Source organism: Odocoileus virginianus, chromosome 14 (genome assembly GCF_023699985.2).
Source record: "Odocoileus virginianus isolate 20LAN1187 ecotype Illinois chromosome 14, Ovbor_1.2, whole genome shotgun sequence".
NCBI classification, from domain to species: Eukaryota; Metazoa; Chordata; class Mammalia; order Artiodactyla; family Cervidae; genus Odocoileus; species Odocoileus virginianus.
This window is the reverse complement of record NC_069687.1, coordinates 45,292,790-45,314,548: the sequence shown is the minus strand read 5'-3', so window position 1 is coordinate 45,314,548 and position 21,759 is coordinate 45,292,790. Positions and strand designations below refer to the sequence as shown.

Here is a 21,759-nt window from a genome sequence, read left to right as displayed (position 1 = left end):
AGATTATTTTTTATCCTATTTAATGCCATATTTTGCAATTATAAAATTTTTGAATTTTTAAAACCTAATTAGCAATCAGATTTGATGTTTTGTAAAGTGCTTTTTCACATGGTTGGTGATTATTACAACAATCCTGTGAATTTATTTATATTATATTCCATTACATTGACTCCCAGTGTAAGGTAATAAGTTTAATACTATGCTTACTGCATTTATTTTATTTGTCTGATATCCTTAAATATATGCATTTAAGGATTGTATACATGTATTTAAATATATTTCAGTTTGATTTTTAGCAATAAGAAATAGTGATACATCTTTGGTTATTGCTTAGGATATATTTGTACCTTTACAATTTTAAGATTACTAAAGAGTTGCAATATAATCTAAATTGTCAAGCTATCACCCTGACTAAAGGTGAAGTCCAAGACATATCATGCTGAGGTGGGAAAATGCTGGTGTAAAGACAGAAATATAGACACCATATCATTGAAGGGCAAGAATATTAAAAACAAAGTAAAAGAATAATTTCTAGGATTTTAGCTTATCTTGTTATAATAGAAACTTTTATTTTAAACATTTTATATCATCTCTTTAGGACCATCCAAGGCACCAAGTTTCTGGTATAAGATAGAGCCATCTCATGCTCATGGCACTAGATCTGTACAACTCAAATGGAAGGTAAGAAAAAAAATTTGATTATATCCTTTTATCTCATATAAATATATTTTATGTGGTGTCATGGGTGGAGCTTAATTTTTGGTATCAAATAGTATTTGATAACTTTAATAAAAATGCAAAGCTTTATATATACTAAAAAAAAAAGGTTCATAAACTGCCAGTGATACCTCATAGATATTTCAGCATAATTCTGTGAAAGTTCTATAAGGGGCCTGTGTTTTATCAAACTTTCCTCAGTGCCTCATAAAAAATAAATAATATTTGGGGTAGTCAGAGTGTATGCTGGTAATAGGAAATAAAGTTGTTGTGCACTCCATAAATGGTCATGAATGGATCATGCTAAAATAAGGTAGAAAGAAAAATACTGAGACTTAAAATAATTTAGGCCAGCGCACCATCAGTGAAGAATTGTATGGAGACCTGATAGCTAACAGAATGGTACTACTTTCTCTCTTAGTTTACTCTTCATTCAGTGTGTAGTAGTTTCCCTTCAGTAGTGAGTTCAAAGTAAGGTTGCCAGCCCCTTGCAATTAAATATTTAGAGATTTGACATAATAGAATTTGTGAACATGAAGAAAAACATTACCTTTATTCAAGATTTATGAAATATGTTTTAAAAGTAAATTGTCTTATTACAGACATTGCCTCCTTTTGAAGCTAATGGGAAAATTTTGGATTATGAAGTGACTCTCACAAGATGGAAATCACGTTTACAAAATTACACAGTTCAGGACACAAAACTGACGGTGAACCTCACAAATGATCGCTATGTAGCAACTCTGACAGCAAGAAATACTGTTGGCAGATCAGATGCATCTGTGTTAACTATCCCTGCCTGGGATTTTCAAGGTTTGTCCCTAAGATGGAGCCTCACTTAAGAATGGTAAAGGGTAGTTAGGTATGGACAGGACTCCTGTAAAAACATAAGTATTCTAAGACTATGTCCTCAGTATCTGCAGTGGTTTAAATTTTTAGAAATCAATCAGGAACCAAATCGTTCCATCATTTTATGGTTCACTTAAACTTTGCATTAAGCTACTTAGTTTGTTTAAGCATTTTATGATTATTTGTCTTTTTTAAAAAATATATTTTTTAGGTTTGAGGAACTTATTATATACATTTAACTTAAATATATTATTTTTCTATAGCTTTATCTGTAGCTTTCAAAGAAGAAAATGCAAGTTATATACACAAAATACTTGAAGAATTTGGGGAAAGGAATTGAAGTTTGAAAATAAATTGACTGTATAAATTAGTGCTTTTATTCATGTAAATACAGTTTAATCTTATGTGCTATGAAAACGTGATAGCACGATAGTTCACATGGTAATGAAAATGAATGTAAAATGTTGGAACTTCAGAGTTTTCAATGTTCATTTATCATACCGGTATTCATACTTTGTTTTAAAGCTACTCACCCCGTAACCGATCTTAAAGCATTTCCCAAAGATAACGTGCTTTGGGTAGAATGGACTGCTCCAAGTGAACCTGTAAACAGATACATACTTGAGTGGTGTGTGTTATCTGATAAATCGCCCTGTATCCCAGACTGGCAACAAGAAGATGGTACTGTACATCGCACCTATTTAAGAGGTATACCTTGCTAGAAACACTTAAGTCGTTGTCCTTTTTCTAGTTCTTTAGACAGATTTTTCTTGTACTTATTCTTTTCTGCTTTATAGGCTTTGTGGTCCATTGAAAAGACTTCCAGTTTATCATTGTTACTAGTTAACTCTTGTTTACTAGATTTGTGACTCTCAGCAAGTCATACTTACTAACTTCACTAAACTGCAGGGTCTGTTTATGGACTAAGTGGGGTTAATACTATCTTCTTGTAATACTTTCTGTTGTTTTGATCATCAAAGGAATGCTCACAGAACTGTAATGTAAGAAAAATACAAGGTAGTACAATCTGCTCCTAACTAGTATGTTCTCTGTACCTGATTTAACTTCATCCTTTAATGAGAAAAATTTCCCTGAGCTTCTGGATGGCTTGTTAACTTTTTATAGCTGTTGAACAAGGGAAGCAGAATCAGAACTTATATTTTCTTGTCTTTTAAACTGGAAGTACTAATAAAGGACAGAAAGTAAGAGCTCCAGTATGGATTGCTCTCATTGCAAGTTACTACTTTTCAAGTAGCTTTAAAGTGATGGAACAACTTTAAAAGAAAACAAAGCACTCAGTTTGTATGTGTGTAAAGAGGATAACCATTAGAATTCAGCTACAAATAATATGATTAATCACAGAAAAGCTGTTAAAAAATATACTGTTTATATATTGCCGTAAAGAGCTTTATTCATAACATAGGCTGTTTGGCCCTCATTGACCCATTATTTAACATGTAATTTTACTAATCCCACTTAATCTAGTTTATCAGTCTTGTCCAAGTAAAAGCAAAGTAGAGCTAGAGAGAAAATAGATTGGTAATAACTGGACCATGGATGGCATACGAGCTCAGTCATGTTGGACTCTTTGCGACCTCCTGGACTGTAGCACGCCAGGCTCCTCTGTCCTTGGAATTCTCCAGGCAAGAATACCAGGGTGGGTTGCCATTTCCCTCTCCAGTGGCTCTTCCCCACCATGGGACTGAACCCGCATCTCTTGCATCTCCTGCATTGGCAGGCAGATTCTTTACCACTGGTGCCACCTGGGAAGCCCTAGCTGGACAATAGAGCAAAGGTTCTGGGGACCTTCAGGTTGTGCAAGTATTCCCACAGAACTCAGTAGGCCTGATAAAACATCACTGTATAAGCAGAATATAAAAATTATCTTCTTGATAATATTGAATCATTAAGAAAATGACTGTTTATGAAGACAAAGAAGCATATATAACTTCATGAATAAACAGTTAAGGAAATGTAAGTTTCTATTGAAGGTATAAACTTCAGTTTATAAACAAAACTAAATTTTTTTGTTGTTGTGTGCTAAAGACATAGATTACTGTGTTAATTTGGAAAGATTATAAATAAAGGAAGTATTTAAGATAATTTTTTCTTTTAAAATTCTGTTACTGTGGGAAATAACACTTAATTGTCTTTTCCCCAGTCACCTGGCCAACCACAGCCGTTTGTGCTTTCCCTAGCTCTGATTACTGACATCTTGCTCATAGGCCGTTCTCAATTAGGTAAAATGTACAAAAATTGTCAAACTGTAAGAAAGACCCATTTGAAAAAAAAGAGACCCATTTGATAAATCCTGAATATAAATTCAGTCATTTGTTACTTTTATTGACAGTATAAATATTTTTATTTATTGGCAATAAAAATAGCCTTTTATTTTCATAAAGATTTACTCTGTTAAGCTTGAATCTAGTACACAAAAGGCAATGTTTACTTAAAAGTTGTAGTGTTAAAAGAAAGTTCAGTGGTAATCATTTCATAATGTATGCAGATGTCATTATTATTTAGTATACCTGAAATTAACATTGTATATCAACTGTATTTCAATTTTAAAAACATAAATGAATAAATAAAAGAAAATTCAATGGTCATGAAATTATAATGTAAAAGTAAGCAATGGAGCTAATTAAGTTTTTTTTTCATTATAAGGAAGAAAATGCTTAATCTACTATTCTTATTTTAGGAAACCTAGTAGAGAGCAAATGTTATTTGATAACAGTTACTCCAGTATATGCTGATGGACCAGGAAGCCCCGAGCATATAAAGGCATACCTTAAACAAGCTGGTAAGTCCAGCCCTACTTTCTTTGAAAAACGTCGCATTTTGTACTGACAAAGACACTTTATCCTTTTTAAATAAGGATATGTCTCATTATGTTCAAATAATTCCATGATAATGAAATTTTACCAAGTTCTAGTGGTTTACTAAATTCTTATGCTTTTCAGTTAGTAAATACCTTATTCTGTTTCAGCACCTTCCAAAGGACCTACTGTTCGGACAAAAAAAGTGGGGAAAAATGAAGCTGTCTTAGAGTGGGACCAACTTCCTGTTGATGTTCAGAATGGATTTATCAGAAATTATACTATATTTTATAGAACCGTCATTGGAAATGAAACAGGTAATAAAGCTATATCAGTTATTAAGAATCAGGTGTTTTTTCTTAGGCTTTTAAATACTAATTTAAATCTTACCTTCTTGTGTTTTTTACATCTTAATACAGCATTTTATGCTCAGAAAAGAGATACATGAAAATATGCTTTATGGTTGCCTTCACAATCCTACTAAAAATACATTGTTTTCTAGTGAAATTTGGTTTGATTCCTTCTTTGTACTCTCTCAATATCAAATATAGGCCAAACCATGCAAGAGTAGTTGGTTAAAGTGCACTTACTGCTTTCTTCCAGCTGTGAATGTGGATTCTTCCCACACAGAATATACACTGTCCTCTTTGACTAGTGACACTTTGTATATGGTACGAATGGCAGCATACACAGACGAAGGTGGAAAGGATGGTCCAGAATTCACTTTTACTACACCAAAGTTTGGTAAGGAATAATGATGCTTGAGTTTTCCTTCTTTCTCTTTTCTTTTAAAAATTTAATCAGACTAAAAATGGGCTTAACTTACATGCTAAAACTTTGTTTAAAGTGCTTCTTTGGATTCATATAAATGATGTGTTCACAAATTATGATTTTTGTTTTGTTGTTTGGTCATTTCTTTAAACTACAGAAAATGTTTTCCATACTTTGCTGTTGTTTCTTCAACTGCTTCTAATTTCACCTGTACTTTGTAAATCCCAAAATAATTTGTTTATCTTTCTAAACGGGTTCATTTTTTTCACTGGCAAAACTTGGGTATGGTCTCACTCAGTCAGACGGTCATGGAGATGCTTCTGGAAGTAACATTGCGTTGGCTGCCCAAGGAGAACCCCAAGTTCAATTCAAACTTGTATTGGTTGGCGATGGTGGTACTGGAAAAACTACATTCGTGAAACGTCATCTGACTTGTGAATTTGAGAAGTATATAGCTACCTTGGGTGTTGAGGTTCATCCTCTTGTGTTCCATACCAGCAGAGGACCAATTAAGTTCAGTGTGAGGGATAGAGCTGGTCAGGAGAAACTTGGTGGACTGAGAGGTCAGTGTGCCATCATAATGTTCGGTGTAACGTCGAGAGTTACTGACAAGAATGTGCCTGGCTGGCACAGAGATCTGGTATGAGTGTGTGAGAACATCCCGATTGTGTTGTGTGGCAACAAATTGGATATTAAGGACAGAAAGGTTAAGGCAAAGTCAATTGTCTTCCACCGAAAGAAGAATCTTCAGCACTATGACATTTCTGCCAAAAGTAACTACAACTTTGAAAAACCCTTCCTCTGGCTTGCCAGAAAATTGATCGGAGACCGTAACTTGGAGTTTGTCGCCATGCCTGCTCTTGCCCTGCCAGAGGAGGTCATGGACACAGCCTTGGTAGCACAGTACAAGCACGATTTAGAGGTTGCTCAGACGACTGCTCTCCCAGATGAAAATGATGACCTGTGAGAAAGTGAAGCTGGGGCCCAGTGTCAGAAGTCTAGTTATATAGGCAGCTATCCTGTAATGTCAGTGGTGCAGCGTGTTTGCCACTTTATAACTAAGCAGAACAGGTGCTTAATCTTTGGATGCTGAAGGAGATGTTTGGGCTTTGGAATTAATGTGGCCGTTTAAAAATAAAGAAAAGCTTCATTTTTTTGGACCTGCATATTTAGGTGTTTTGGAACACAGTTGTTTCCTCCTTGAGTTTCAAAGACTGCTATAGTCACATGACTATACTGAGAGGTGGAATCTTGTTTGTTACTGTCATTCCCACTCCTTTTCATTTAGAATCAGGATAAAGTTGTATTTCAACTATCTTAAAAAAAAACAACAGCTTGGGTATAGTCTCTTCTCTTGTTCTTCCTTTAATGGGCAGATTGCCTGGAGAATTCCATGGACAGAGGAGCCTGGCAGGCTACAGTTCATGGGGTGGCAAAGAGTCGGACACGACTGAACAACTAACACACACAGGCTATAGAGACTAATCCACGCTTGCAGTCTCATTTCCATACCTCCAGCTCAGTTTTTGACCTGCTGAAACCAGATTTCCACCCCACCCACCACTCCACTGAAACCTGTCTGCTGTCACATGTGGAAGACGTCTTAGTTGTCCTGTCCAGTGCATGCTTTTCAGTCATCTTTTCTCCTTACACTTGCCAACATTTGATCCTTCCTATTGGCCTGTTCATTCTTGAAACAGTCTCTTCCCTTGGTTTATTTTTCTAGTAGCACTCTCCTGAGTCTCCTTCTTGTGTGGTACTTTTTTCTTGGTCTCCTTTTCTGCTCTTTTAAATGTTTTGTATTCTCCAGAGCTCTGTTCCTGGCACTGTTTTCTTTTTTTTTTTTTTTTTTTGTACTTTACCTTGATTTAATTTAATTTTTTTTTACATTTACTTTTATTAGTTGGAAGCTAATTACTTTACAGTATTGTAGTGGTTTTTGTCATACATTGACATGAATCAGCCATGGATTTACATGTATTCCCCATCCCGATCCCCCCTCCCACCTCCCTCTCCACCCCATCCCTCTGGGTCTTCCCAATGCACCAGGCCCAAGCACTTGTCTCATGCATCCAACCTGGGCTGGCGATCTGTTTCACCATAGATAATATACATGTTTCGATGTTTTTCTCTCGAAACATCCCACCCTTGCCTTCTCCCTCAGAGTCCAAAAGTCTGTTCTGTACATCTGTGTCTCTTTTTCTGTTTTGCATATAGGGTTATCGTTACCATCTTTCTAAATTCTGTATATATGTGTTAGTATACTGTATTGGTGTTTATCTTTCTGGCTTACTTCACTCTGTATAATGGGCTCAGTTTCATCCATCTCATTAGAACTGATTCAAATGAATTCTTTTTAATGGCTGAGTAATATTCCATGGTGTATATGTACCACAGCTTCCTTATCCATTCGTCTGCTGATGGGCATCTAGGTTGCTTCCATGTCCTGGCTATTATAAACAGTGCTGCGATGAACATTGGGGTGCACATGTCTCTTTCAGATCTGGTTTCCTCAGTGTGCATGCCCAGTAGTGGGATTGCTGGGTCATATGGCAGTTCTATTTCCAGTTTTTTAAGGAATCTCCACACTGGTCTCCATAATGGCTGTACTAGTTTGCATTTCCACCAACAGTGTAAGAGGGTTCCCTTTTCTCCACACCCTCTCCAGCATTTATTGCTTGTAGACTTTTGGATAGCAACCATCCTGACTGGCGTGTAATGGTACCTCATTGTGGTTTTTATTTGCATTTCTCTGATAATGAGTGATGTTGAGCATCTTTTCATGTGTTTGTTAGCCATCTGTATGTCTTCTTTGGAGAAATGTCTGTTTAGTTCTTTGGCCCATTTTTTGATTGGGTCATTTATTTTTCTGGGAATTGAGCTGCAGGAGTTGCTTGTATGTTTTTGAGATTAATCCTTAGTTGCTTCATTTGCTATTATTTTCTCCCAATCTGAGGGCTGTCTTTTCACCTTGGTTATAGTTTCCTTTGTTGTGGCACTGTTTTCTTGTCTTCCATTTCAGAGTCCCAGTCTAAGACTCCAGCTACCCTCTCTGCTCTTCCCAGACAGGTTTCTCTTTCTTCGTTCCATGTCACAACTCTTTGCCAGACCCAGAAATTTAGGGGTAGTTGTAGTAAATTTCTCATTTCTTTCTCACTTACGTAAACTAGCAAGTTCAGTTGCTCATGCCTTCTAGTTACTGCTGTGCATGCCCTTTCATAATCTCTTTCTTTGACCCTAAACTTCTTTTCATTTTCCCCACCTCTATGTCTTTTCCCAACACATTCCCCTATACCTTTTCCTGTTTTGGCTATACCTGTAGCCTTTCTACAGCAGACTTAAAATGCTTTCTTTCCTGTAACTACTACATTTTGAATCATTATTCAGTTACCTTATTTTATTATAATTGTTTTTGTCATATCCAAGAACCAACACAGTTAATGATAAATAGTAAGCTCCATATTCCTTGTTGGTTGAATGTTTGCTGCATGAGTGATGGATAAGTGATGGATAAGTGACTGCTACATAAGATAGACATTGAAAGATCCTGAGCTTTGCTGTGTGATGGCCAATAATGAATATAGTCTGTGGGATAAGATTTGTGTTGACATGTTTGTAGAATATATATGTAACAAATACAGGTTTCTACCTCTAACCAAAAGTTGAGCATTCCTCTGAAACCTTTTATAAGCCAGAATGGTTTAGAGCAAAGAGTATCCCTCACCTTGGGCAAGTTTACATTATGCCACTGCATTTTCATGAAAGACCTACATTAAATGCACTAACAAGCTTTTTTTATAAATTTATTTTCGTTAGCAAAAACAGACAATGTAATTTATGAAAAAAGTTTTTTAGTATATTAGTGTAAATCTTTTGTGAAAGTGAAGTGGTGAAATTGGAACTTTCTGAAAGTGGGGGCATACCTGTAATATTTGGAATAAAACTTTGTGCCATGATCTTTAGAAAAATAAAAGTAATTAACTTTAAAAATTTATGCTGTTAACAAAAGTAGTGTTCATTATAAGGAATTTAGACTATACAGTAAAATACAAAGAGGAAGAAAAATCACTCCTAATCCCTCATCCAAAATAATCTTTTAACATATTTATATATCCTCCTAGTCTTTTCTATGCATACATTTTTTCCCCAAAACTGAAATCATATTTAATATTGTTTCATCCACTTTTCCCTCTGACTTATTGTTTTATGGATCCATTATACCTACCTCACACGGCTTTGACTTTGCCCTCAAGGACCATATAGTTTAGTTGAAGAAATAAAGTATAAATAAACAGTACAGAGAGCCATTTGAGCCATGCTGCTAGTAAATAGAACAAGAATTTAAAGATGCTGGTAGTGGAAAGTTTCACCTTCAAAGATTTTTGTGGAGAAGACAGTACTTGAGCTTTGAGGTTAAGATGTGGACAGACAGGGAGAAGGCATCCTGGAGCAGCATGAGCAAAAGGCCCAAGGCATGGAAGCTTAGAAGGAAGTTCAGCACCAGTAAAGGACAGGTTCTGCCTGAATTTGATGTGTCATGTGTATGAGAATCTTAGCATTCAGGAATTAATATTTTCCAACCTATAGTTTATTCCTCTGATTTCTCAGTTCCTATTATGCTTCACAGGATGTAAAGTTACTTACAAAGGGATATGTGTGGTGGGAAGGTAAGACTGCGTAATGTGTAGCTGTCATACTACTTTCATACATTTTTCCTGTAAAAGACTGATTGAAGGAGGATTGGAGGAGTTTACCAGAAACAACCAAATCATTAAAAAATCTCTAATATAAATTATCCCAGTTAGTGATTCATTTGATTACTAAGCTCTCTTTCAAATTCAGAGAGGGATTCATGTGGTATTGAGGAATCTGAGGCTTGCTGCTTTTTAGGTGATACTATTCCTACTTCTGCCACTCCTTGTGCCTACTAAGGTTCTCCTAAAATTCTTAGCCCTATATCAGTAAATAACGATTAAAAATTTTATCTGAATTTTACATTTTTATTCCTTATAGGAAGTTACATTTGTAGTTCAGTTATTGAGATCATTTAGAGCTTTTCCAATTACTCCTCAAACTCAAAAGTAAGCTTTTGCTAAGATTCTTCTGAGTGCAAATGATAAATGTAATAAATAAATAGGTTTGAAAGCTGTTACCAGGTGTATTATCTATCCAGTAAACTGAACTAATCAGTTTATTCCCCCAGCCAACTTCTATTTTATGTATACTTTGTCAGGTTACCATGACCTAAGTCATAAGCAACTAGGATATGATTTACCAAGGGGGAGGGGTGGGGAGAGAGAAATACCTTTAAGTTTGAAAAGTTTGTTAAAAAAAAAAAAATTAGGATGGTATTTCATCTTTTCAACAGTAATCTGGTTGGAAAGTTGCATTATTTGTCTGTAGCATATGTGTCAACAATTTTCCTTCTTTCCCTTTTTTGTTTTTTAGCTCAAGGAGAAATTGAAGCTATTGTTGTACCTGTTTGCTTAGCATTCCTGTTGACAACCCTTTTGGGAGTTTTATTCTGCTTTAATAAGCGAGACCTGTAAGTACCCTTGTTCATATTTTTGCATTTTCCCCCACTTTTATTGACCTATAATTTACATGCAGTGAAATTCATCCATCTGAAGTGAACAGTTTGATGAATTTTTGTAGCTGTATGTAGATGTGTAACTACCACCACACTTAGTATGGAGAACATTTCCATCACCCTGGAAGTTTCTTCGTTCTGTTTTGTAGTCTGTCCTCTCCCTCAGCCCCTGGCACCAGCAGTCAATGATCTGTGGTCGTATTTTTGCCTTTTCTAGGATTTCACATATATAGAACCAAGCAGCATGTAATTTTTTGTGTATGATGTCTTTCGCTTGACTTTTTTGAGATTCATCCATGTTGTTGCATATACTAATATTTTTCTCCTTTTTATTCTTGAATAGTATTCTGTAGTATAGAAAGATCAAAATTTGTTTACCTATACATCTGTTATGAAAATTTAAGTTGTTTCTTTGATTTTTGGCTATCATGAGCATTCACATACATACCTTTGTGTAGGCATATATTATCATTTATCTTGAATCAATATTTAGCAGTGGGATTGCTGGATCATATAATCCAGGATTGCTGGATGCATATTTAACTTTATAAGAAACTGTCAAATTGTTTTTCAAAGTGGCCATATCATCTTGTATTCCCACCAGCAATATGAAAAGTTCCATTTGCTCGATATGATCCCCAGTTCTTGGTACTGTCAAGGTTTTTAATTTTAGCCATTCTTTCTCAGGGGTTTATAGTGCTATCTCAGTGTGATTGTAACTTCTGTTTCCCTGAGGACTAGTAATAGATACTTTCATGTGCTACCTTACATCTTCTTTTGTGATATATCTTGAAATCTTCTGCTCATTTTTAAATTGGGTGATTTGTTAATATTGGACTTTAAGAGTTCTTTATATATCTTGTTACAAATTTTTTGTCACATATGTTTTGCAAATTCTGGACTGTGGCTTGCCTTTTTGGTTTCTTAACTGTGACTTCAGAAAAGCAAAAGTGTTTAATTTTGATCAAATCCATTTTGTTAGGGTTTTTATTTTTTAGTGGTTGTTGATGTTATGTCCTTTTTATGAAATTTTTGCTTAATCAAGTGTCACAAATATGTTCTCCTGTATTTTCCTCTAGAAATTTAATGATTTTAACCCTGTGCTGTGATCTCTTTAGAATAAATTTCTGTGCATGGTGTGAAGTCAGGATCAAAGCTAACCATTCCAGCATTATTTATTAAAAAGACTGTCTTTTCCTGTTGAATTGCCTTCAACCTTTACCAAAATCAATTATTCGTATAAGTCCAGATCTATTTGTGGACTCTTAATCCTGTTCCTTTGTTATGTATGTCTATTGGTGCTGATACCACATGGTCTTGATTTATTGTAGCTCTACAATAAGACCGGGTGGCAGATTCTTCCAGTTTTTTCTTTTTTTTTTTCAAAATTATTTTTTCTAGATTCTTTGCCTTTTCATATAAAATTGTCACTGTGTAAATTTCCCTTAAAAATCTGTTAGAATTTTTAGTGGAATTTTATTGAATCTATACATCAGTTTAGGAGAAAGTGCAGTGTGAACTTGAATTCACTTGTTCATGAGTCACGTGTATCTTTCAGTACATGAACAGGGTACATTTCTTGTTTCCTTTCGCAGAGTTTCGTAGTCTTCAGGCTATGTTAAATTTATTCCTTCCTAAATGTTTTTTTTTATGCTATTATAAACGGAATTTAAACATTTTTATTTTCTAGTTGTTCATTTCTGGTGTATTGAAAATTGATCCTTTTAAGCATATTGATCTTATATACTGAGATCTTGATAAATTAATTTATTGTAGTCACTTTTTAGATTCCATAGGACTTTCTGCGTATACAGTCATGCTGCCTGCAAGTAAAGCTGGTTATTCCAGTCTTTATACTTTAAGTTATTTTTCTTATTCTACTGGCTAAGACCTTCAGTAAGTACACTGTTGAATAGAAGTGTTAAGAGCCAGCATCTTTCCATTCTTCCTAATCTTAGGGGAGAGAGCATTCACTCTTAACACGATTGCATATTTTTTTTTAAACACTGTTGCATATTATATTAGCTTTAAGTTGAGGAAGTTCTTATATTTCTGTTTTGCTAAGAGTTTTTGTCATGAATGGGTATTGAATTCTGTCAAATGCTTTTTCTGCATCTGTTGAGATGAGCTTATGATTTTTTTTTTTCCTTTCATAAGCAAGGTGAATTTTATCATTGATTTTCAGATGTTATATCTTGCATTCCTTGGAATTTGCTGGATTCGGTGTGTTAACAATTTTTATGTTTTTATGTTAAGAAGTGGTATTGATTTGTCCTTTTTTTGTGGTGTCATTGTTTAATTTTGGATTCAGGATAATACTGATTATCTCATAAAATGAATGCCCCCTTAAAGTTAATCAGTACATATTACCTCAATTTTCTGAGAGAGTTTGTATAGGGTTTGTATTATTTCCTCTTTAAATATCTAATGGAATTCACAAGTGAAGCTGTCTGGGGCTGCTCTTTTCTTTGTAGGGAGATTTTTAATTACAAATTGAATTTCTTGTAAGTATAGGGCTATTGAAGTTTTCTTTTCCAGTCTGTTTCAATAATTGGTGTCTTTCAAGGAATTCCTTTTTTGTTTTTTTTGGTTGGTCAATTTATTTAGGTTGTTAACTCTATTGCTTTTTCTATTATGTCCAGATTTCATAGTTGTTCCTCCTGGACAATCTGTTAGGATCTTACTACCCATCTTTATTTTTTGTTTGAACTTATTCTCAAGATGACTCATTTCCTGTGTACTCACATACCCTTGTGAACCTCTAATGTTGTGCTAGGGACTATGTTAAACATATTTAAATAGGTTTTTGATGATGGATATCTTGAATTAATTATTTTTATGTTAGCCTTTTCTTCCTTGTGAAAAATCATATTATTTTATCTTGTACCAGTGTGATAATTTATCGTCTGAATTATTTTAGTTGGAAATTGAACATTTTGGGGTTTTTGTTTTGTGGAGAAGGTGTGCCACGATGTTTTGTACCCCTGGCTAAAGTTTTTAAGTGATTTTTATTGCAGAATTTGATTTCAGAGATTTAAAAAATTGAATACTGATTACCAGCTTTAGTCTTATAAACAAACAGTTTTTCTTTAAGGATAAAGATTCAGATCCTTATGCATTTTAAAATAGCATTTTATTCTATGGTTACAAGAAAAATGATGTTTTTGTTAGCTTTGGAGTACAGTAGGTATTTTTTGTTTAATTGGTTTTATTCTTAAGATTTAGATGATCACGTTTATTACAAGTGGTTCTCCATATGCAGTATTTCTTTCCTCTCCAGAATTAAAAAACACATCTGGCCTAATGTTCCAGATCCTTCAAAGAGTCATATTGCCCAATGGTCACCTCACACACCTCCAAGGGTAAGATAAAATGTTTCTGACTACTTAGAATACACGAACATATTAGGATATATTTGTAGAGTTTATGAAAATAGTACATAAATTAGAATTTTAGTCAAAATTAAAAATAGTACTTGCATATTCTAGGAGTTTATTATCACCATAGCATATTTGTCTTTATATTCCTAATTCTATTTAGTATACATTAAAAATATTTGACTGAACTTGTAAGTTGAAAGCCTAGTGTTTTAATACAGCTATGTGATAATTCTGTTGTAAGATAAGCATTTTAGATTGTATATTAAAATCAAACTTAAAATCTATGATTTTAATATGATTAAATGACTTCTGGAAGCCTATAATAAATTTCTTAAATTTTCTTAAAGGGAAGATTATTTCTGTTTTTTACTTCTGACAGTCCTTCATAACCTATGAAACTTGAGTTTGATTTTTCTTAATGTTTTCTTCATTTTTCTATCCAGTTAATCCTAGGCTGCCTAGACTAGGCATGAAATATGAAATTTTACTTCTAGACTTTTGTTACTATTATTCAGTCCCTAAGTTGTATCCGACTCTTCGCGATCCCATGGACTGCCGCACACCAGGCTTCCCTGTCCTTCGCTGTCTCCTGGAGTTTGCTCAAATTTATGTCCATTGAGTTGGTTAGTTTATAAAAATGTAACACCCCAACAATATTGATTTGGAATTCTGAGGAAATACAGTCTAATTCTTACCTTTTAAACAAATTTCACAAAATCCATGATTCAAGTAGTTAGCAGTGACTTAGTGATACAGATTATCTGCACTATTAAGTTACCGAGAAGTTTCCGAGATGCATTTTGTGACTCTAACTAATATGTTATACATAATTATTTCAGATTTTCTAAATGAATGTGTACCATAGGTAATAATTCATTTTCTGTCTTTCTTAGCATTTTAATTCAAAAGATCAAATGTATCCAGATGGCAATTTCACTGATGTAAGTGTTGTGGAAATAGAAGCAAATGACAAAAAGCCTTTCCCAGAGGATCTAAAATCTTTGGACCTATTCAAGAAAGAAAAAGTTAATACTGAAGGACACAGTAGTGGTATTGGAGGGTCTTCGTGCATGTCGTCTTCTAGGCCAAGCATTTCTAGCAGTGATGAAAATGAATCTGCACAGAACACTTCAAGCACTGTCCAGTATTCCACGGTGGTACACAGTGGCTACAGACACCAGGTACCGTCAGTCCAAGTCTTCTCAAGATCTGAGTCCACCCAGCCATTGCTTGACTCCGAGGAACGGCCAGAAGATTTACAGCTGGTAGATAATGTAGATGGCAGTGATGGCATTCTGCCCAGGCAGCGGTATTTCAAGCAAAACTGCAGTCAGCATGAAACCAGTCCAGATATTTCGCATTTTGAAAGGTCACAGCAAGTTTCCTCAGTCAATGAAGAAGATTTTGTTAGACTTAAACAGCAGCAGATTTCAGATCATATTTCACAGCCCTATGGATCTGGGAAAATGAAAATGTTTCAGGAAGTTCCTGCAGTGGATGCTTTTGGTCCAGGCATTGAGGGACAAGTAGAGAGATTTGAAACAGTTGGGATGGAGGCTGTGGTTGATGAAGGAATGCCTAAAAGTTATTTACCACAGACTGTGAGACGAGGCGGCTACATGCCTCAGTGAAAGACCAGCCCCGGTGATAGCTTCGGAAGTACCTGTAAAGTAAAGCTAAAAATACTTTATCTGTGATTTCAGATCTTCACTTGCTGAAGATGATCATTTGCCCTTAAGGACAAGAATGTACTGTCCTGCCACGTGGGCTTTTTCCATCCCAGTATATCTGGGATTCAACTTTAAGCACTACATAAACTGACTTCATCCTCTGAATAGCTGAATGACTTTGTGCTGTTTCAGGATGTTTGCACTGAAGAAAAAAACAAAGTTTGTCTAAAATTTATAAAGTGAAACTTTTTGTTTTGCTGTCTAGAAAACAGAGGGTATTTAAATTAAAGCTAGTCATAAACAGCTATACTGATTTTAATGAGAATAGTCATTGAATATCAGATCTTAGGGAGAGAGTTAACAAAAATTAGAGGAACAAAGTCTTAGACCCTCTACTTTAGCTGACAACATAATTTAAAAAGAATCCAGATGATACAGCTTATATGAGCCCGGCTTTTGTCTGCCAGAAAAAATTGGGGTCATTTATAATCATACCAACATGTAAGATATTAGTCCTCTTCCATTGCTAGTGACACTGCCAGTTACTGGAGAAAAGGAATTCTGTTTTAACACGGCAAACTAAAAATATTAATTTTTAAATATTAGACAATCAATAATTCAGTAAATTTTCAAAAATTTGCTTTCTGTTGTTATTGACAACCTTTGAAGATACACTTCACACACTCAGCAGAGTGTCTGGATAAGAGCTAGGAATGAATATGACAAACTATCTCAAACATTTAATACATTCTTTGCCATTAATATAAAGGCTTAGATTATTAACACTTTTCTATACCTATATATAAACTTCATTGACCCTTTTTAAGACGTCAGAGAATTTGGTTGATTAAGCACTTTATACACTATATCTTCACCTTAAAATGTGTTTTGACTTAATACGCTTTGTTTTTCAGTAGGCCAAGATTGAGTTTGTTTGTTTTTCCTAGTAGGTATCTGAAGCAGACTAATAAGTTATAGGACTTGGGCAATACTCACCAAAACAAAATACCACCCCTAAAATGTGCACATTGACCCCTAGTAAGTATCACAGTTAGCAAATATCCTTATTGTAGAGGCACTTAATGAAGAGATAGTATTTAATGTCTGCCAGTTCTGAGGTAGGTGGAATTTAATTCTACATGATGATTTAGGAATATTTTAAACCTCATCCCACATGTTCTCTTCTTCAGGGGAAAAGTGAGTTGAGCCTGCAGAGTTTAGTTCTATACTCACTTTCACATTCATGTTATCCTCTACCCACCACCTTTGACAAGGAGGCAGGGCTAAAGCCAGGGGCTGAGTAAGTAAGAAGAAATAGATCGTGTATTGACTACTGCTCTCAAGTAAGTTTGTTTTTCTGTCATATTTAAGATACAGAAACCAGGCCCACTTAAAATATTTGCAGAGGTTATTGAAGAATAAAAGGTTGAGAAAATTTAGTGCACATTTACAGTTGAGATGTAAGTCTACTCATTACTCTCATCAGTATTTTTCACAGTAGACTTCTTGTTATGCTTTATCCTTTGTATTCTTGCCTAACACTTCACAGAGTTCTTTCACATATATGGTCTTTGTGAGACAGAGCAGATGTTTTATTCTGATATATCCAGTTATTTAGGCAAAACCAACATGAGATTGGTAGACTGTCAGAATTAGAAGGAAATGAGGAAAAGTAGGGACAGACCCCAAACTCACACTCGACAAGGTAATAGCATCACCACCATTTAAGTTGACCATCAAAGGCTGGTCCATATCAGGAAAGGATTGGTCTTGCTAAATGTCAACAAATTTATATCTACTACATTTTTTTTCATTTCCTCAAAATAAGTAGTCATGTTGTTTTAACCATGTTTAGCTCTGACCTTCCTCCTGACACATAGCAGTGTTGTGAAGAACATTTTAATGTAATGATTGTACATGGGGGGAGGGCAGTTATAAAATGTGAACTCATGATCTAAAGGAATGAGAACAAATAGTTATTTAAGAAAAGACATCATTATAAGTAGATTTGTATGTTGAAACTTTACATACAACATGGTGCAGTGAGCAAATGCCCTCTAACCACAAAAGCACTTTAGGTATATTAAATGGATGTTTGGATACTGTGCAAAAATTCATTCAGGAAATATTTATATAGTATACATCTTTGCCCCAAAAGAGAAAAGCAGTCATGAAACTTAAGTACAAGATTACTTTCATAAAGCATGTCATAGAATAATCTGTTTTGATACATGTGAATTATACTTTAGGTCAGCAGAGAAATTAGGTTAATTTATATCAAAGTTAGACTATATTTAAGATAGTGGGTTTAGTACTCATTAAATATCCAGTATCCAGAAATTTGATGCAGTTACCCTCTTGTAAGTTTGAAAATAATAAGCATATGTTACCTTTGTTATTACTGTAATTTGATTATTCATTACTGGTGTCTTTGGTATCTTACCGTCATCCTTCATAAAGGCACGATGCTAAATAATTCTTGGAAAACTGTCAGACTTCAAACCTACTAAAACCTTACAGTTTAATTCTTTTTTTAACATGGATCATTCATCACTGGGAAATAGACCCAACACGTGAGTAGAAACAAGGGAAGAAGCAGAGTCATTCCCATGTTTTGTGTTCACGTGTGTTCTTCATCTAGTTGTTTAACTTCAGCCTTTTTCTTTGATGAGAGATCTTTTTTTTTTAACATGTGAAGTCATCTAGTGACCCTAGTTTATTGTGAAAACATTTATTTATGAAAATTCACATTTAAAGTGAAACATCTAAAATAGCTCTATAAATAGCAATCAAACAAGTTTTAAAAAGATGTCTTTTTTCTGGTCACATAGTTAAATAGTTAAATAATCATGACATAAATTTAGAAGTAGAATAATTATATAGTAGCATTCCATAAAATATTTCTGTTAACTGGCATGTATTGACTAACTGTAAATCAAGTAGGAAAGCTCTTCCTCTATTCCATTATATTCCACAGCAATCTCCTCCTCTGGTGTCAAGAACAAATTTCTATACCTTACACTTATGTTTGTTGAAATGGGTAAAATGTCAACATAATAAGCTACGTAAAACTTAAAAGTTCAATTAATTAAAAATATTGGGATAACTTTGTTGTAGGTTGTGTTAGATTCTATTGCCCTCTAAGATTACTTTAAAAAAATTTTTGCACTTTTTTTGTAAACTAAAAGAATATGAAGCCATACAATGGCAAGATATTTAGGTTTAAGAAATTTTAAACTAACAAACTTCACAGCCTAGTTCTTTAGACTGGTCCTTGATAGCAGTTCCTTTCAGGCTATTTATAAGCAGAATTTAGGTGCAAGTCAAAACTTTCCAAATCCAAATACTGACTGATCTTTGGAGTTAATCTATTTTTTTTTCATTGTATATTCTACTTGTATGTGTACTCACATGATATTCTAATATACATTGCATTAAAAACGAAAAGGTGGCTCTGGATGAGCTCTTTTGTTACATATTTGTTTCTAAATTTTTAAAGGCTTTTTGTAGTTAAAGCAGGCTAGTTTAACTTCATTACCCAGTTCTTCTTTATACTTGATAGACCATGATGAAAGTGCATTTGAGGCCAATGGTGGTAGATGTTACAGACCTTTTATCCCTTAAACATAAGCTTTGACAATGATAACTACATATTTCAAATGCTATTACATGAATATCAAAATGTGATATGTCAGAAATAAAGGGATAATTTAAAGGTGGATATTTGAAATTTCTTTAGTCTTAGTATATGTGTATGTTGAATAGTATACTCTAAAAATAAGTGTGCAATTTGCTAGTACTGCAATACAGTTGTTAGCATTAGGTATGTCTCCTCTTTATACCCTGGCTATGTCCCATTTAATTATAAGTGCAATCCTTTCAAGTTCACTTGCTCTTTTACCTTGACCTAATCTAACTTCATATAGAAGGCTTGTCTAGAAAGAGTAGTGTGTGTATTTTTACCTTTGCAGAATGAATTGCATGTGCGAATCGTAACCACAGCTATTGTTTTTATGTTGACGTAACTAAATGTTCTGTTATGTATCAGCTCTAATCCTTTAAGTAAATGTAATAAATTCTTACTCAATTTTTTTCTGGGTGTGGTCTCTACCATTTGATGTCATTACCCATAATATTTAAGGTAACGGTGTTTATTATTATTGCTATTGAGGCTTTGTGTAAGCTTGGTGCTTTTGGAGGGTTCTGTGGTTTCTTAATTCCTCATTTAACATAATGGATCAGGCTTTAGAAGAAAATCAGTACCCTACCTCAGCCTTAATAAATATAGAATAGACTTGGAGATGGCAAATTTATGAGTTTTTTGGATTTACAACATGATTTCTAGAATCCCAGCATCTTACCTCTCATTGGATATTTTTCAACTGGTTGCCAGTGAAAAGTACAGAGGTGCTTTGCTGCCTTGTGGCCTGTCTGTATCCACACCCTCCTGGAGTTTGTCACAGTGAGGCGTGAAGCCGATTGATCCGTAGCATCCCACCACCACTCCCCTGAGCTTGTTAAGTGTAGTGTGTAAAAGTACTACTTCCACCTGGAAGGAAATCTGAACTACTAGATTTGTATAACCTCACATTGTGATTTTATCTAAATATGCAGGGAGTGAAAAATCCACACACAAGTTAACTTCATCCTTTCACATATATACTAAAGGTTATAGAAATAGCATCTCAGCCTTGGGCTATGTGTTTGTGTAAATCTTTGGTTAGGTCTCTTACAGGCTGTTACAGCATGACTTTTTTGTAATACTTCTTATCTTATTCTAATTTATATTATGGGTCCAATCCATCCTACTGCCAAAAAGGCATTCAGTTTTCCTGGCCCAGAGACAAACAATTTTAACTTCTGGTTTAAATTTTATTCTTTTTAATATAAAACCTTCCTTCAACGCTCTCAAAATGTAAACAAGAACAGTACAAACTGTGCTCTTATATACATGTTTGCATTGCATGTGTGCTCAGTCATGTCCAACTCTTTGCAACCCTGTGGACTGTAGCCTGTCAGGTTCCTCTGTCCATGGGGATTCTCCAGGCGAGAATACTAGAGTGGGTAACCATTCCCTTTTCCAGGGGATCTTCCTGACCCAGAGATCGAACCCATGACTCCTGCATGCTGGTGGGTTCTTTAACCACTGAGCCCCCTGGGAAGCCCACATACGTATTTCATTGGTGTTGAGTCACTAAGTCATTTCCAACTCTGCAACCCCATGGACTGCAGCACACCAGGCTTCCCTGTCCTTCACTATCTCCTAGAGTTTGCTCAAACTCAAGTCCATTGAGTCAGTGATGCCATCCAACCATCTCATCCTTTGTCACCCCCTTCTGCCATCAGTCTTTCTCAGCATTAGGGTCTTTTCCATGTTTAAGTCTAGTTAAACATGCTCTGGCTACTCAACAGAGTATAGAAGAGAAGGAGGCAAGGAGGCCTGAGATAGAGAAGGAAGTGGAGAAGCAAAGGGAAGCATATAGTGACTCCAGGTCAATGGGCTTTCCTGGGGGCTCAGACAATAAATAATTCACCTGCAATGCAGGAGACCTGGGTTCAGTCCCTGGGTTGGGAAAAGCCCCTGGAGGAGGGCGTGGCAACCCACTCCAGTGTTCTTGCCTGGAGAATCCCCATGGACAGAGGAGCCTGGCGGGCTGCAAGTCCATGGGGTTGCAGAGAGTCAGACAGGACTGAGAGACTCTTCTGTGCCCCTCCTCACCAGAGGGGACCCCCACGTCCTTTCTCTCTGGCTGTACGTCTCTGCTTCACCTGTCTTAATTTCTCTGTGTGCTCTCCCACTTGTTGTGCTATGTTTCTAAAAATAGACTTTGTATAATACCTGCATTTACAGTTTTGCCTCCGTGATAAATGCATTTTTCACTGGGGCAAGGATCCAGGGAAAACTAGCTTCTGGCCTCTAGCTTTTGTTGGTCTGATGGCTAGGATTCCTGGTTTTCATCCAGGCT

General features: G+C 35.2%; 1 protein-coding gene and 1 pseudogene across 3 annotated transcripts in view; both read left to right on the top strand.

Annotated features, from left to right (window-relative positions):
• The window catches only part of IL6ST (interleukin 6 cytokine family signal transducer), a 62,147-nt gene extending 42,262 nt beyond the window's left edge, over positions 1-19,885 (top strand). For all 3 annotated transcript variants that reach the window (XM_070476695.1, XM_020904166.2, XM_070476694.1), the window contains 9 exons: positions 599-681; positions 1,320-1,530; positions 2,092-2,274; positions 4,265-4,366; positions 4,553-4,699; positions 4,986-5,126; positions 10,602-10,698; positions 14,024-14,105; positions 15,017-19,885. In XM_070476695.1, coding sequence (XP_070332796.1) covers positions 599-681; positions 1,320-1,530; positions 2,092-2,274; positions 4,265-4,366; positions 4,553-4,699; positions 4,986-5,126; positions 10,602-10,698; positions 14,024-14,105; positions 15,017-15,754 — 1,784 coding nt within the window. In that variant the 3' untranslated portion in view covers positions 15,755-19,885. The remainder of the gene's footprint in view (positions 1-598; positions 682-1,319; positions 1,531-2,091; positions 2,275-4,264; positions 4,367-4,552; positions 4,700-4,985; positions 5,127-10,601; positions 10,699-14,023; positions 14,106-15,016) is intronic.
• Positions 5,135-10,698, top strand: LOC110144270 (GTP-binding nuclear protein Ran-like; annotated as a pseudogene).
• Positions 19,886-21,759: the final 1,874 nt, after the last annotated feature.